Source organism: Ambystoma mexicanum, chromosome 3p (assembly GCF_040938575.1).
Source record: "Ambystoma mexicanum isolate Mex_15411 chromosome 3p, UKY_AmexF1_1, whole genome shotgun sequence".
Taxonomy (NCBI): domain Eukaryota; kingdom Metazoa; phylum Chordata; class Amphibia; order Caudata; family Ambystomatidae; genus Ambystoma; species Ambystoma mexicanum.
The window spans coordinates 502,575,749-502,588,662 of record NC_090925.1 but is presented as its reverse complement, the minus strand read 5'-3'; the positions used below and the strand labels follow the sequence as shown (position 1 = coordinate 502,588,662).

At 44.4% G+C, this 12,914-nt stretch overlaps 1 protein-coding gene across 1 annotated transcript in view; it reads right to left on the bottom strand.

Annotated features, from left to right (window-relative positions):
• The window catches only part of RIPOR3 (RIPOR family member 3), an 898,683-nt gene that overhangs the window by 28,891 nt on the left and 856,878 nt on the right, over positions 1-12,914 (bottom strand). Inside the window, exons 19-20 of the mRNA XM_069651171.1 lie at positions 6,928-7,089; positions 2,333-2,491 (exon numbers count right to left, since the gene is read on the bottom strand). Coding sequence (XP_069507272.1) covers positions 2,333-2,491; positions 6,928-7,089 — 321 coding nt within the window. The remainder of the gene's footprint in view (positions 1-2,332; positions 2,492-6,927; positions 7,090-12,914) is intronic.

The following is a 12,914-nucleotide window of genomic DNA, read 5'->3' as shown; positions in this document are numbered from 1 at the left end:
CACATGGGTAGGGTGAGCAGAATTGCACAAGTCTTGCTTGGTTCTGTAAAGCTACATGCTGGAGGATGTTTGGTTGGGAAGTTCATTGTTAATATAACCAACTAAATGCATCTTACTCACTTTTCTGTATGAGACACATTATGTAAAACCCTATAAATCCCAGAGGTTTGTGAATTTGGGGGAACACTATTTAATTCGGGGGATACTCTGTCATGATTTACATGCTTAACCTCCACCTCAAGGGCTGTCTAAATGTCTACATGGGGCTGTGGCAGCTTTTGAAGGAGAAAATAGTCCATTACCTGGAGCATAGCTATGGGGAAATGTGGACCTCTGCTCTTTAGTGCAAGAGAAACTACTGCTCCTGAGCACCCAGCAGGCTTACTATTGGACGGCAATATTGCCTACCTCTAGTTGAAGCTATGCATAAATGCTTATTACCTTGTGTGCATGATACACATTACATGCTATCAATATTTTTCCTACACAGTTTTATCACTATTCACCATATTATAATACTTATCAGGAGAGTGAACCAAGTATATCAGGAACAAAATGCAGCGAAGAAAACAGGTTTGGGGACATCCAACCTGAGGAAGAGATCCTCACTAGCTATCTTCTTCGTGGCAGTACCTGGCAGGCGAGTGAACCAGGGCTGCCCAGACAAATCCCTGAAGAAACATGGGTCTGGGTCCCGCACCAACATGTTTATATATGAGGAAGGCCAGGGGAAGGGAGACATTATCCATGGCATTGTGGACTATGATAAAAAGCCTGAGAAAGGCCAGGAGAAGGGAGGTGAAAAAATACAAAATTGCACAAGACTGTTCCCTGGGTATAATTATAACTACCAAAAATGTAACTCATCTGATAATCATTGAAACAACAAACAGCATTTTAACATTATTAGAAAGAAGAAATACTTTAATCTATTTGTTTTATTATAGCAATATATAAGCGATATAGCCGATGGGTACATGATTTCACCACCCAGCCTTCTTTAACTGCCGTGTTATATATGAAGCACAGCTTGCATGAAATATGTGTTTACAGTGGCATTCTGGGATATATTTGCAGCTTGCATGAAATATGTGTTTACAGTGGCAGTCTGGGATATGTTTGCAGCTTGCATGAAATATGTGTTTACAGTGGCATTCTGGGTTATATTTGCAGCTTGCATGAAATATGTGTTTACAGTGGCAGTCTGGGATATGTTTGCAGCTTGCATGTAATATGTGTTTACAGTGGCATTCTGGGATATATTTGCAGCTTGCATGAAATATGTGTTTACAGTGGCATTCTGGGATATATTTGCAGCTTGCATGAAATATGTGTTTACAGTGGCAGTCTGGGATATATTTGCAGCTTGCATGAAATATGTGTTTACAGTGGCAGTCTGGGATATATTTGCAGCTTGCATGAAATATGTGTTTACAGTGGCAGTCTGGGATATGTTTGCAGCTTGCATGAAATGGTGTTGCAAAAAGCTCCTGTTTACTGATGGAGACCTACTATCTATTTGAGGTTTTCATGTATACCACCACAGAACCAATTATAAATTGTATGACGAAATTGTTCTGAAATTTGTGATGATAAATGCACCATTTCAACCTATTATTTAATACAAATGTTCAGAGGGTGATCACCCACTTACCTTTAAATGGATTGGGCTCCCTTGTTTTGCTTGCTTGCACGGCCATTTCAGCAAAAAAATGGAAATGCTCCTTCACATAGAAAACTCACCAGCTATCACTGGCCAGCAGGCCAAAGGCAATACATGAAATAAATGGGACCACTTTTTATGTTTATGTTTATATGTGCTTGTATCGTGCCGATAGCCCGCGGGCATCAGGGCGCGGTGACAGGAAACAAAACAAGACTAACAAAAGAACATCGAACTAATCTACATAGGGGCAGGTTCACTATTTTAATACAAAATGTGTAACTTCTCTGTGCGGAAGTGAGCAGTGTCCTTGCATATTTTACTCCCTTTGTTCCTACTTTGCCTGTGCCTTCACAAACAAGCACTGCTCACCACATAAGTCTGCTGCCAAGTGACTATCAATGATTTTGTATTGCTACCTCTGATGACAGAAGCTTCCGCTAACCCTATTAACATTTTGCAACCTGACATATGCAAATGGGTAGATGTGGTCATGTTTACGCCAGGCTCGTATACTTTGCTTCCCCTCTGTTGGCCTTCAGGGGCTTGTGCACATTTCATGGAGGATTATTTTGGCAAGGGGGGGGGGGGGTCTTCAAAGTGTTTTCACATAAATGCCTTGAGCGCGGGAGGTCATGCAAGAACCTGGAGACCAATGACTTCTCCTACCTTCTTTGGTAAGTGCTGCAAGATGTTTCTCAAGGTCCACCACATTCTGTTTCTTTAAGTAGTCGTGGAGCAGGAAGAAGGTGAGCAGGTCCTCAGGGAGGGCGGTGGAGGAAAGCAGCCCGCCACAGCTCGCGATCTGCTCCAGCAGCCTGTGAACCACTGAACACAAGACCACGTATGAACCTTCCACTCTTGACAAGAAAGCCACTTTACACACACTTGAATACAAATGCCGTTAACAGTTGGAAGGACTTTTCTTAAATACCAAAGTGGGATTTCTGTTCCAGTTAATGCTCTGTTAACATTTGTGGTTCTGCAGCATGTGCACTAGACAGCCACACACGCTTCCTACGGATGTTTACACGAGGACACACAGTTTTAACAGAATTTCGGATGATGGAATAAGCTGTTATCAGTCTGTGAAAAAGTGAGAAAGGCGTGGAAACTCCAGAAAGTCCTGTATCAAAAAGTATTGAATCATATTAAATCATACCTATTTCCTTTATATAGAACGATTAAATAAACTCTGTAAACTAAGTAACCATCAGCAAACACTGTGCAGATTTAGCCGGATGCAGCTTCTGTTCACAGCAGGACCTTGAGACCCATCATGAAAAACAGGTATCTAAAATGGCGGTCTAAAGGGCAAAGAAGGCTCAGTGATTATGTCATCCTGTTTGCAATGTGTAGGCGCCATCTTGCTAGCACTTGTGTCTGTGATCTGTTGCCATGGCAAGCACGTATCGTATAGGGGGGATCGAGGTCCTTACCTTTTTTGTTTCTACACCACACTATAATACTGGTACCTAAAGGTTAATGATTTCCATTGGCCACACTGTAAACAATATGCAAAAATAGTTCATCAAATTTGGAATGCAAATTGTGTTTGCTTTCTTCATGTGCCTTTTGCTTAAAATTCTGTTCAATGGTTTTCAAAATGTTCAACATTATTGACAACTTACATCCACAGCATAGCTAGTCATTGCCGGCAATAATATTCCTTATCAAAAGATGGCAGCGATGTTCTATGAATGAAAATAAAGGTACAACATTACAAGGGACACCTTGTTTTGGTGCAGCCGTTTTGGTGACGGCCGTTTCGGTGCTCCCTGTTGGCCGCAGCTAACTCGGCGCAGGGAGCTGTCTGCGCCAGGGTAGCACTGCAAACAGTAACATTCCCAAGCAGTGACCTATCTGCGCAGGTATGTTACAGTTTGCTTAAATATATTGTCATCCTAGCTCAGTACGTGTCGCGCTCAGTACACACAGCGCCATGTACTGAGCGAGTGGAGGACGGCTTAAATATACTATCACCAAAGCACTGAATTTATTAGCTGTGCCGAAGGCACCGCGCCAAAACAGCCAGTGCCAAAACAGCTGCGTCAGAATGTCCAGCGTTGCACATCACAAAATCCTTGCGGTCCATCACAGCCATCCAATGTACGCAGCAACTGTGTCTTTACATAGGTTTATTGAGTGAGATAAAATTGCGTAGGTACCTTAGATGGCAAATTGCGAACATTTGATGCTTTGCATCCCTAACCCCAGCAGCCGTCCATTTGCCTTTTACTGCCAATTATTCTTTGCGCATGTACCCCAATGCATTTCTACTTATCCCCCATAAATTGGCATGACACAGTATTTCAATTGGCAAACTTGGCCGCAGTTTTATTTTCATGACAACAGAATTATTTGTACACATTTGTGAACTGCAGTCTGTACATGTGGCGCTCGCTTGCCGGATTTCCTTTCCTTCCCCCTATACTTGGTATAGTAGGCCCCCAACTCCCCCGACCCATTGTACCTGTTCCTATCCTGCCGGTGCAGGTGTCCGTGGGTGGGGAGAGCGCCGTTTGTTTTGGGGGAAGCTGAGCCTTATTTGTCCCTACCAGACGCCCCCGCCGTTTAGGCCCCCAAGAGGCGCTGGTCCGGAAGAGCGAAGACCCATTCCGTTTCCTTCTGGCTCGTCCGGAGTCTATCATTTGTGCTTGGTTGCCCAAACACTGCCACTTGTCATATCTTGGCCTGGATGTCCTGCGACAGTAACGCCCAGGCGTCCTCCTCCTTGCTTGTATTTTGTGGGTGGGTGGGTGGAAAACGAAATCCCTTCCACTGGCGAGGTGACCGGTTCCAAGTGCAGGAGCGAGATGCCTGGCCCCAGGCCCTGCCTGCTTATAACTTGGAGGCCCCGCCCCTTTTCCTTTGTTCAGCCCTTCGCAGGCTTTTTGGGCCATTTGGCCTTTGGCGCGGTTCCGCCCCTTGACCTCCTCCTGTCCCCAGGGGGAGGGTCCCAGGTTACTGGCGGCATGACCCCGCAGGGGTTAACCTGCTGCCTCCTCCATTTTGGCCTGGTTTTTTCCGTCGTCAGCGCCACGACATCTGGCAGCATTCGCTTTTTAGTTTTGGCTATAAAGTGGTGGTTAAGCGCCACCTATAAGCAGAACTATTGCACTGGAGTGCAGCAAGGAAGTATATACATGGGAGGAGGGACACAAAGCTTGTGGGTGTTGTTTGACTATTTACCCACCCATGATTGGGCATGCTGCTCCTATGGCCATTCCCACCTACTACCTGCCCCTCCCCCCCTGACAACACACCCTCCTGGGATCTCTTGGTGCTAGGTCTATCAATTAGTAACATCAAACTTTGGCCTATCCACCTTATTTCTAAGTAGTCCGCTGAGAGTTTATGGCTTAACTGCTGTTGTAAAAGCTCTACTGGTGTAAGAATAATGTGGTAACCAAGAGTGGCTTCAGGCACTTGATTTATATCTGTTACTTGCACTCATGTCCTGTTAATAACAAACATTGACAAAGCAGACAGTTTTGGGTTGTGTATAGGCATTTGCTAGGCATTTGCTAGGCATTTGCTACGCACTACTATCATACGTCTAGGTAATCACATCAATTTCCAGCTGTGTCCATCTTATGGCCAGGCAGTAGCATTATGGCAGTGACTGGCAAATGTATTTTGCATGCCTACACAAAAGACCCAACTGGTGGCACCTCAATTTCAAAGAGAGAAAAGCACAATATTTGTGCTCTTGAGGGGTTCTTACTTATTTAGATAAAAACTCCCTGATATTTTTAGCATATCAGCCTGTAATAAATAGAGATGTCATAGGGTTAAATAAAATATTTGTTGTGGATTTAAAACCTCCAAGGAAGAATTTCTTGAGATCTAGGAGATCAATCTGCAATATGCTGAGCACTAAAGCACGCAGCATACTACTCTGCGCCTCCACTTGTACCCAGAGCAGGATTTTGGCCTGCCCTAATGTATTCAGTGTAAAATACAGAACTCTAAATTCATGTTAATATTTGCAAGGCAAAGCCCTTTCTTACACTTCAGGCAACTAAACTATTGATTTCTGCTCTCATTTTTTTCATGTCTGTTTTATTTCCCGTCTACTCTTTTTGGACTCTGTCACGTTTGGCTCCTCTTAAATCTGTTTTTAACTCTTCTATTTTTTATGTTTGTTTTTACCCCGTGACTTTATTTCTTCCTCATTGGTTTTACTTGGCTGGTTATCCTTTTATTCTCGTCTCAAATTCAATTTTCTCTGTATGGTTTTTAAATCCCTTTATGGTCTTGCTCCTCCGTATCTCTCATTTCTACTCTCCTTTTATCTTCACTCGCGCTCCTTGCTCTCTAAATCAATGTTTCTTTTTTCTGTCCCTTGCCCCCTTGTGCTCAGTCTCATTTCGTTCTTGTTCTCTGTAGGCTCCTTTGCACTGGAACGCCCTTCCTCTTTCCCCCCGCTCGGTTACTTATTAGTCTGTCTTCCGCTCTGCCCTTAAGAATGATCTTCTCCAGTCTTCATGTTTGTTTTCTTGCCTTTTCTTATTGTGTTACCAGTTTTTGTACCGTAAGTAATTATGTACAGCGCTTTGGCATAAAGCGCTTTACGAATTCAAAATAAAATACAACAATACAAAATACAAATGACCCTCCCACCTACGAAAGGCTGCTCGGACTTACTGTTGCCTGAAACAATGTCTTGCTTCTTATTTTGGGGTGCCCTTTGCTTTGGGGCGTGCATGGATTGCACTTTTATACCACTTGCTGCATCATGGAGCTGAATGCGTAAAGGCCACATTTGATTGGTCGGCAGGAGTATGGATCTGCACATCTAGAACCGTTGACTCAATCCTAGATTCTAATTTCCAGCTCTAGAGTTTCCAGTGATTTAAATCATAGTCTAATTTATTTTTAGATTTGGCCGGTGTGTTAAGTGAGATTGATAATTTTGGGGTCTTACATTGTAGAGCCAAAAGCCATTAAGTACACTCATCTTTTATAACTCTGTTATCCTTTGGAGCTATATTGGGCCATTAGTAATGCTGCCTTCTTTCATGGCGTCATCAAGTGATGAGGTGTGTGAGGCTCGCTCTCTGTCTTCCTGGGTACTGGAACGTGGCCACATGGTGTTCTATGAACCCCAAACCAAATCAGCACCAAATTACAGTAGTAGCAGATTCACTTCATCAGAATCGGGAAGGAACTCCACCCAACACATTGCTTACATGGCTTTACAACAGCCCATGCAATAGCCAACTCATACTGACCCCGCATGAGGGCTTCTAATAACATACCTGTTTCTAGCTGCCCGGGATATTTTCCCTTTATTCGGGACATGAAGGTTTTCTTGAGTTGATTCAAAAAACGTTCTGTGGGACAGAGTAGCGTGCTTTCTGGCTCTGTGCATTGGTTCCAGACTTTTAGGAGATATTTAATCTTTTTCACTCTTGGAAAAACTGTAAAATATACAAAAAACATTGTCATTAATCGAGAATCCATTTTGGGGGATAGAACAATTTTGCATATGATCAAGGATGGATTATCCTCACTCAGGCCAATCCTCTAGATCATTCTGGGCAATGCTCCCTATATTGACTGTAGGGCTCTACACTACTGCTCTTTTAGAAAAGTACTATGTGCTGCTTGCAGTCAATCCCTTTGGAGTTCCACCCATCACACTCAGTCGAAAAGACAGTGGTGACATTTAGGAGAAAGATTAAATGATTTAGGGGATAGCGCCGAAGTAGAACAATTCACCCCTAATGATACCCTTTTGGATATCTTAAACTCTTGTTGTATTCAGCGTGTGTAATGGGCACCCTCGGTTTTTAGAAACACTGTTACCTCCAGCCAGGGAAATGCTCCCTGAGCTAATCTTTTACATTTTTTTTTATTGATTTAGTTGAAACATATCAACCTTTCAATATAAAATGTCACACATTAAAATTCATATTACATGTACATCTCAATAAAACAACCAGTAACAGAAAAAAGAAATGTCTACCATTGCTCAATTTTTGTTATAAATTAAACAATCCGAAAAAAACTCCTGGATATTGAAAGTTAAAATTAAAATTAATTCAAGCTTCCTAGTATCTTACGCACTTCAAAGCCAATATCTCTGTGTTCTCCGATTCAATCACTGTATCATTCAACTGTTCATTCTGATAATGGATCTATATAGCAGGTTACAGCAGATCTAGTCCAGGACGACATTTTTCAAAAGGTTTACAACAGCCAAGCTCATAAATATCCGACCACCATTATATAGATTATTCCATAAGGTGTCTGGAGCTACCACCCTCAAAGTATCACTGGCTTAGCTACCATCTACCTTAGAATTACTAAGTCCACTACGGCAAATCACAGTGTCATGATCTGAGGAACCAGCACCCGCCACCTCAATGACTGAGCCACCAGCAGCCTTAACGTCACTTTCTAATCTACCACCAGCAACAGCCTAGCTGTTTACGCTGCCACCAACCACAGCATCACTGTATGAGCGACTGATCACAGCGTCACTAACAATGACGGCTGTTGGGCTATACAAACCACCTCTGACGTTGGCTAACTTTGTGGATGCCAGTCACAACTTATCCGGGAGCTGTGAGTAGTCGTAAATCAGTGAACTTTCACCAGCTGCAAAATCACTGAATCAGCTTCGACCAACCACTGCGTCACAATATATATATTATATAGCTGCCCATATATACCTACCATCAGCCACAGCGTCACTTACTACTCTACAACCAACCAGAGCAACACTGTGTGAGATGTACTAGATGGGATCAAGGCACTAATAATCGTCCCACACAGAGACCTCGGCGAAGGGGCCAGCGGGGACTACGCTATGTCTTCCCAAATCGTTCCGACGTCAGCGATTAAAGATGTTGAGTTTCCTTATCTTGGCTCCCTCGCTCCCAAAAGGTTTCACTAGACCTAAACTTCATGAGGCCTATTTATCCACAGGAAATGTTAACGTCACTGATGGACCTACACCCACGCCTGCCTTGAAGAATTGGATCCTGTCCTGCACACTGGTGTGTTAAATTGTCATGGATAGCACAGCTGTACATAGATATATTACATAGACATCAGGTATATGAGAGAACCAGAAGAGTATGTGCGTGTGTGCCATAAAACCATAGACTATACTGAGTCTCAAGCCTTGTCTTTGTCATTATCCTATGATTATCGCCTCCCTGGGTCTCCACTGCACTTTGAATTCTGTGACGATGTGCCCGCCTATGGTTCTGTTTCTCGCTGTGTGCATAATGGCAAAGGGCAGCGTGAAGGGGATGGGGTGTTATACCTGGACCCCCAGGACACCAGGGTCCAGACCCATGATTGCTGGGGCACCCAGCCCTCAATCATGTGTGCAGGGATCATCCTGCTAGACCATATCACGGCCTGGACCCCGGCCGACACGGCACAACACAGCCGAAGTTGCCAAGCAGGGGCAACGGGACACAGCTGCAGAGTTGCTTGGCGGGGGCTCTGCTAATCTCCGGTGGACAGGGACAGTGTTGGCCAGCAGAGGCACTGTCATGGCAGAGGGCATTGCAGGACAGGCCCTATGCCTACAAACACAGCGCCAGCACAGCACTGGAAATGACGAGACATCAGGCTGGAGTCTGGTGGTGCTAACTGATGAGCGGGAAACCACTCATCCCTTTTTATTAACGTTGTCACATGGTCACTGACATGTGACATGAGCATGAGCCTTGGCAGAGCCTCACAATATCTTAAAGGGTGGGCACACTACAGGGGGCACGTCTTACGAGATTCTAGTTTTATGGTTTATAGGCACACTGGTCTAGGGGTGAGGAAATACTAGGTAACGGTGGGTAATAGGGCGCGAGGGGGCTTTACCTGTAAAAGGAAGAACGGGCAGAGAGTTTGGTAGAAGAGGAGGGGCGGGAAGAGATGTAGGGCCTCACCATGAGTCCGGCGGTAGCCCTTCAATGCTGCGGTAACGATATTACCGCTGTATTTAAGGGTCCACCCAATCATGAATCTGGCAGCATTTACCCCCATTGCGCCGAAAATGCCCCATTGGGTACAGGGGACCCAATGGTGAATGGGGAATACCCATTACCGCCCAACCTACCAGACTACAGTATTCTCAGAGCTGATAGAACCACCTCCCCAGGAGGCGGTGTTGCTATCATAACTAAAAACACTCTCCAAATAAGCTCTTATCTATTGAAATAATTGCAGGATATGAACTAATGCTCGCTTAACTAGCCATGAATGAAAACACCACAACCAACATAGTGGTTACATACAGAACTCCTAGCACCAATAGCCACCCAGAAACAGACATCCCACTAATACTGGCGCCCATCCTTAAACCTAAAACGAAATGCATCATCATTGGTGACTTGAATCTTGGCTTCAATGATGACCAAGACACTAAAGCAATCTCCCTTCTCCTGGCACTTAAAGACATGAACTTCTGCCAACACATTAATGTCCCCACCCACAAGAAGGGTAGAACCCTGGATTGGATCCTTACCCTCAACACCAAAATCACTATAGGCCCAATCACCCCATTCAGCTGGACAGACCACTTTTGCATAGAATTCACTATCACTAGCGACGATCCCTGCCCGCCTAAAGACAAAATTATGGACACCATTGAAAGTAGAAATCCCCAAAAACTCACAGTAGAGAATCTTGACCGCACTCTGAATAAAATTCTAGAAACCCACTCAATCATTAGCAATGATCCTACTACCATCGCAGAGCATTACCACAAATGCCTCTCGACAGCGATTGATACAATAGCGCCAGTCACTACCAAACTAAAACCTGTTAATAAAAAATCTAACTTCTAGTTCAATGAAAAACTAGTCACCCTAAGAAGTAAAAAACGCTCTCTCGAACACGCCCATAGAAAACACCCCTCCCCTGATTCGGCCAAAGCCTTCAAAGATGCTAATACCATCTACAAAACAACTATCATTGCCCACAAAGCCAACGCCTATAATGCTTGCATCAGTAATGTAGCATCAGACTCCAAAAAGCTCTTCTCTATACTCAGAGAACTTGAAAACCCCCTAACTACTGATACACCCACCAATGCGAGTAAAGAATGGTGCACTACCATACAAGATGCACTTGCCTCCAAAATTGCTATGTTGCAGAATAAAATCACCTCCAAAAGACTACTCCTAGCTGATAAAAACTCCCCCACCCTCAACCCCGTCGCCTCCTCCAGTGACAACACCAACCCCTCCTTCCAATTCACACCCGTCACCCAAGATCTCGTATTCGACACCATCTCCAAACTTAAAGCGTCCAATTGCAAAGGGGACTCTGCCCCAGCCAAACTAGTCAAAGCCTGTGCCTCTACCCTGACCCCTACCATCACCAAATTTGTCAACGCTTCCTACAACTCCAACATAGTTCCAACCTGCATCAAAGAAGCCTGGGTTACCCCGCTTCTAAAAAAACCAAACCTAGACCCCATCATTCCGACTAATTATCGCCCCATAACCATGGTGCCGTTTTTACTTAAAACCATTGACAAATTAGCCTACAACCAAATCCAACCCATCTGGCATCTAATCAGCTTCTCGGCACCAGACAATCAGGTTTTAGGCCTAACCACAGCACGGAAACAGCCCTTTTGGACCTCAAAATTCAGATGGATGCTATCAGAGATTCTGGAAACTCTGCATCCTCCTGCTGTTGGACCTTTCTGCTGCGTTTCACCTGGTGGACCATGACAAACTCTGCACCTCACTCGCCCGAGAGTTAAACTTCTCCAGGGAAGCCACTGCATGGGTGAAATCTTTCCTAACCGACCGTACCTCCAGAGTGTCCATAGGGAATGAAGCAGCCATCCCCATCCCAGTCCCCATAGGAGTGCCCCAAGGCTCTTGTCTCTCCCCTACACTGTACAACGCGTGTACCAAACTCCTGTTCTCAGCACTAGACGACATGGGTGTCATATACACAAACTTTGCGTATGACACCCAGATCCTCATACCTCTCACAGGCAACTACGACCAGGATACTTTAACTATCAATAAAATATACGTCATCATACAAAATTGGATGGCTTTAAATAGTCTCTGTCTCAACGATGAGAAGACAGAAGTCCTCATTGTAGGATCTCCAGCCAAAATAGCAACCCTCCACCCTGAATATTCTACCATCAACATCGATGGTACTGCCATTCCCATGCTGAAGCAAGTCAAAACATTGGGAGTGTACATTGACGCCAGCCTTACTATGACTAAACAGATTAATGCGCTTGACTCCTCCCCGGCTTACACCTCCAAACTCATTGCTGTCAGCCGACAATTCCTGACCCCAGCAAATTGCCTCACCCTAGCTAGAGCCCTGGTTCTATCGAAATTGGATTATTGCAACGTACTATTGCTAGGCACAGTCAATACCAACCTAGCTAAAATGCAACTATTGCAAAACAAAGTCCTAAGAGCAGCTCTAGGTATAAAAGAAATCAGATCATATCTCCAAGACTAGAAAGGACGCTCATTGGCTCCCTATCAAAGCCAGAATCATCTTTAAAACATTATGTATCACACATACATGCCTGACTAGAAAAGGACATATCTATCTTAGCAACACTCTTCCCCCAAAAGATGACAGGAGATCATTATGATCTAATGACAAACTCCTTCTGGCTCCTCCCCACTTCAAATCCACCAGAGCGGGGGGTAGCAGCTTCACCGCTCTAGCCCCCAAACATTGGAACACCCTACCTATTAATATAAAAAAAGAATCCTCTTTCACGGCTTACAAGAAACTGCTAAAAACCTGGTTATTCAACCAATATTAGAACCTAAGGACAGGTCTCCGTAATGAGCATATTTTGTTAGTGAATGTTTGTAAACTGTATATCCAAAAATGTAATGTAACCAATGTAACAATGTATTATTAATTTCTAAGCTGTCTTGTAACCACGCCGTGACACCCGAGGGTCTGGGCCTGTAACAAATAAATAAAATAAAATAAGTAAATTAAATAAACCCTTGATCCAGCGCTAAAAGCGCCAGACCGGGTGGCGGTAATGCTATTAGCCCGGGCGGTATCCTGGGGGCGCTGGGATACCACCCAACCCGTGATGAGGCCCTTAGCGTGGTCGTGAAGCTGGGCAGCCCCCTAATAAAATCAAGTAAAACCGAGAGATCCTTCTGGAAGGAGTGGGCGGGATTGCTCTTGGTGAATCAAGAAAGGTGCTGGGGAGTGGTGAGGGGAGGCTGGGTGGTGGCTGGGTCTTTTGGTCATATGCAAAATTCTTAAAAGG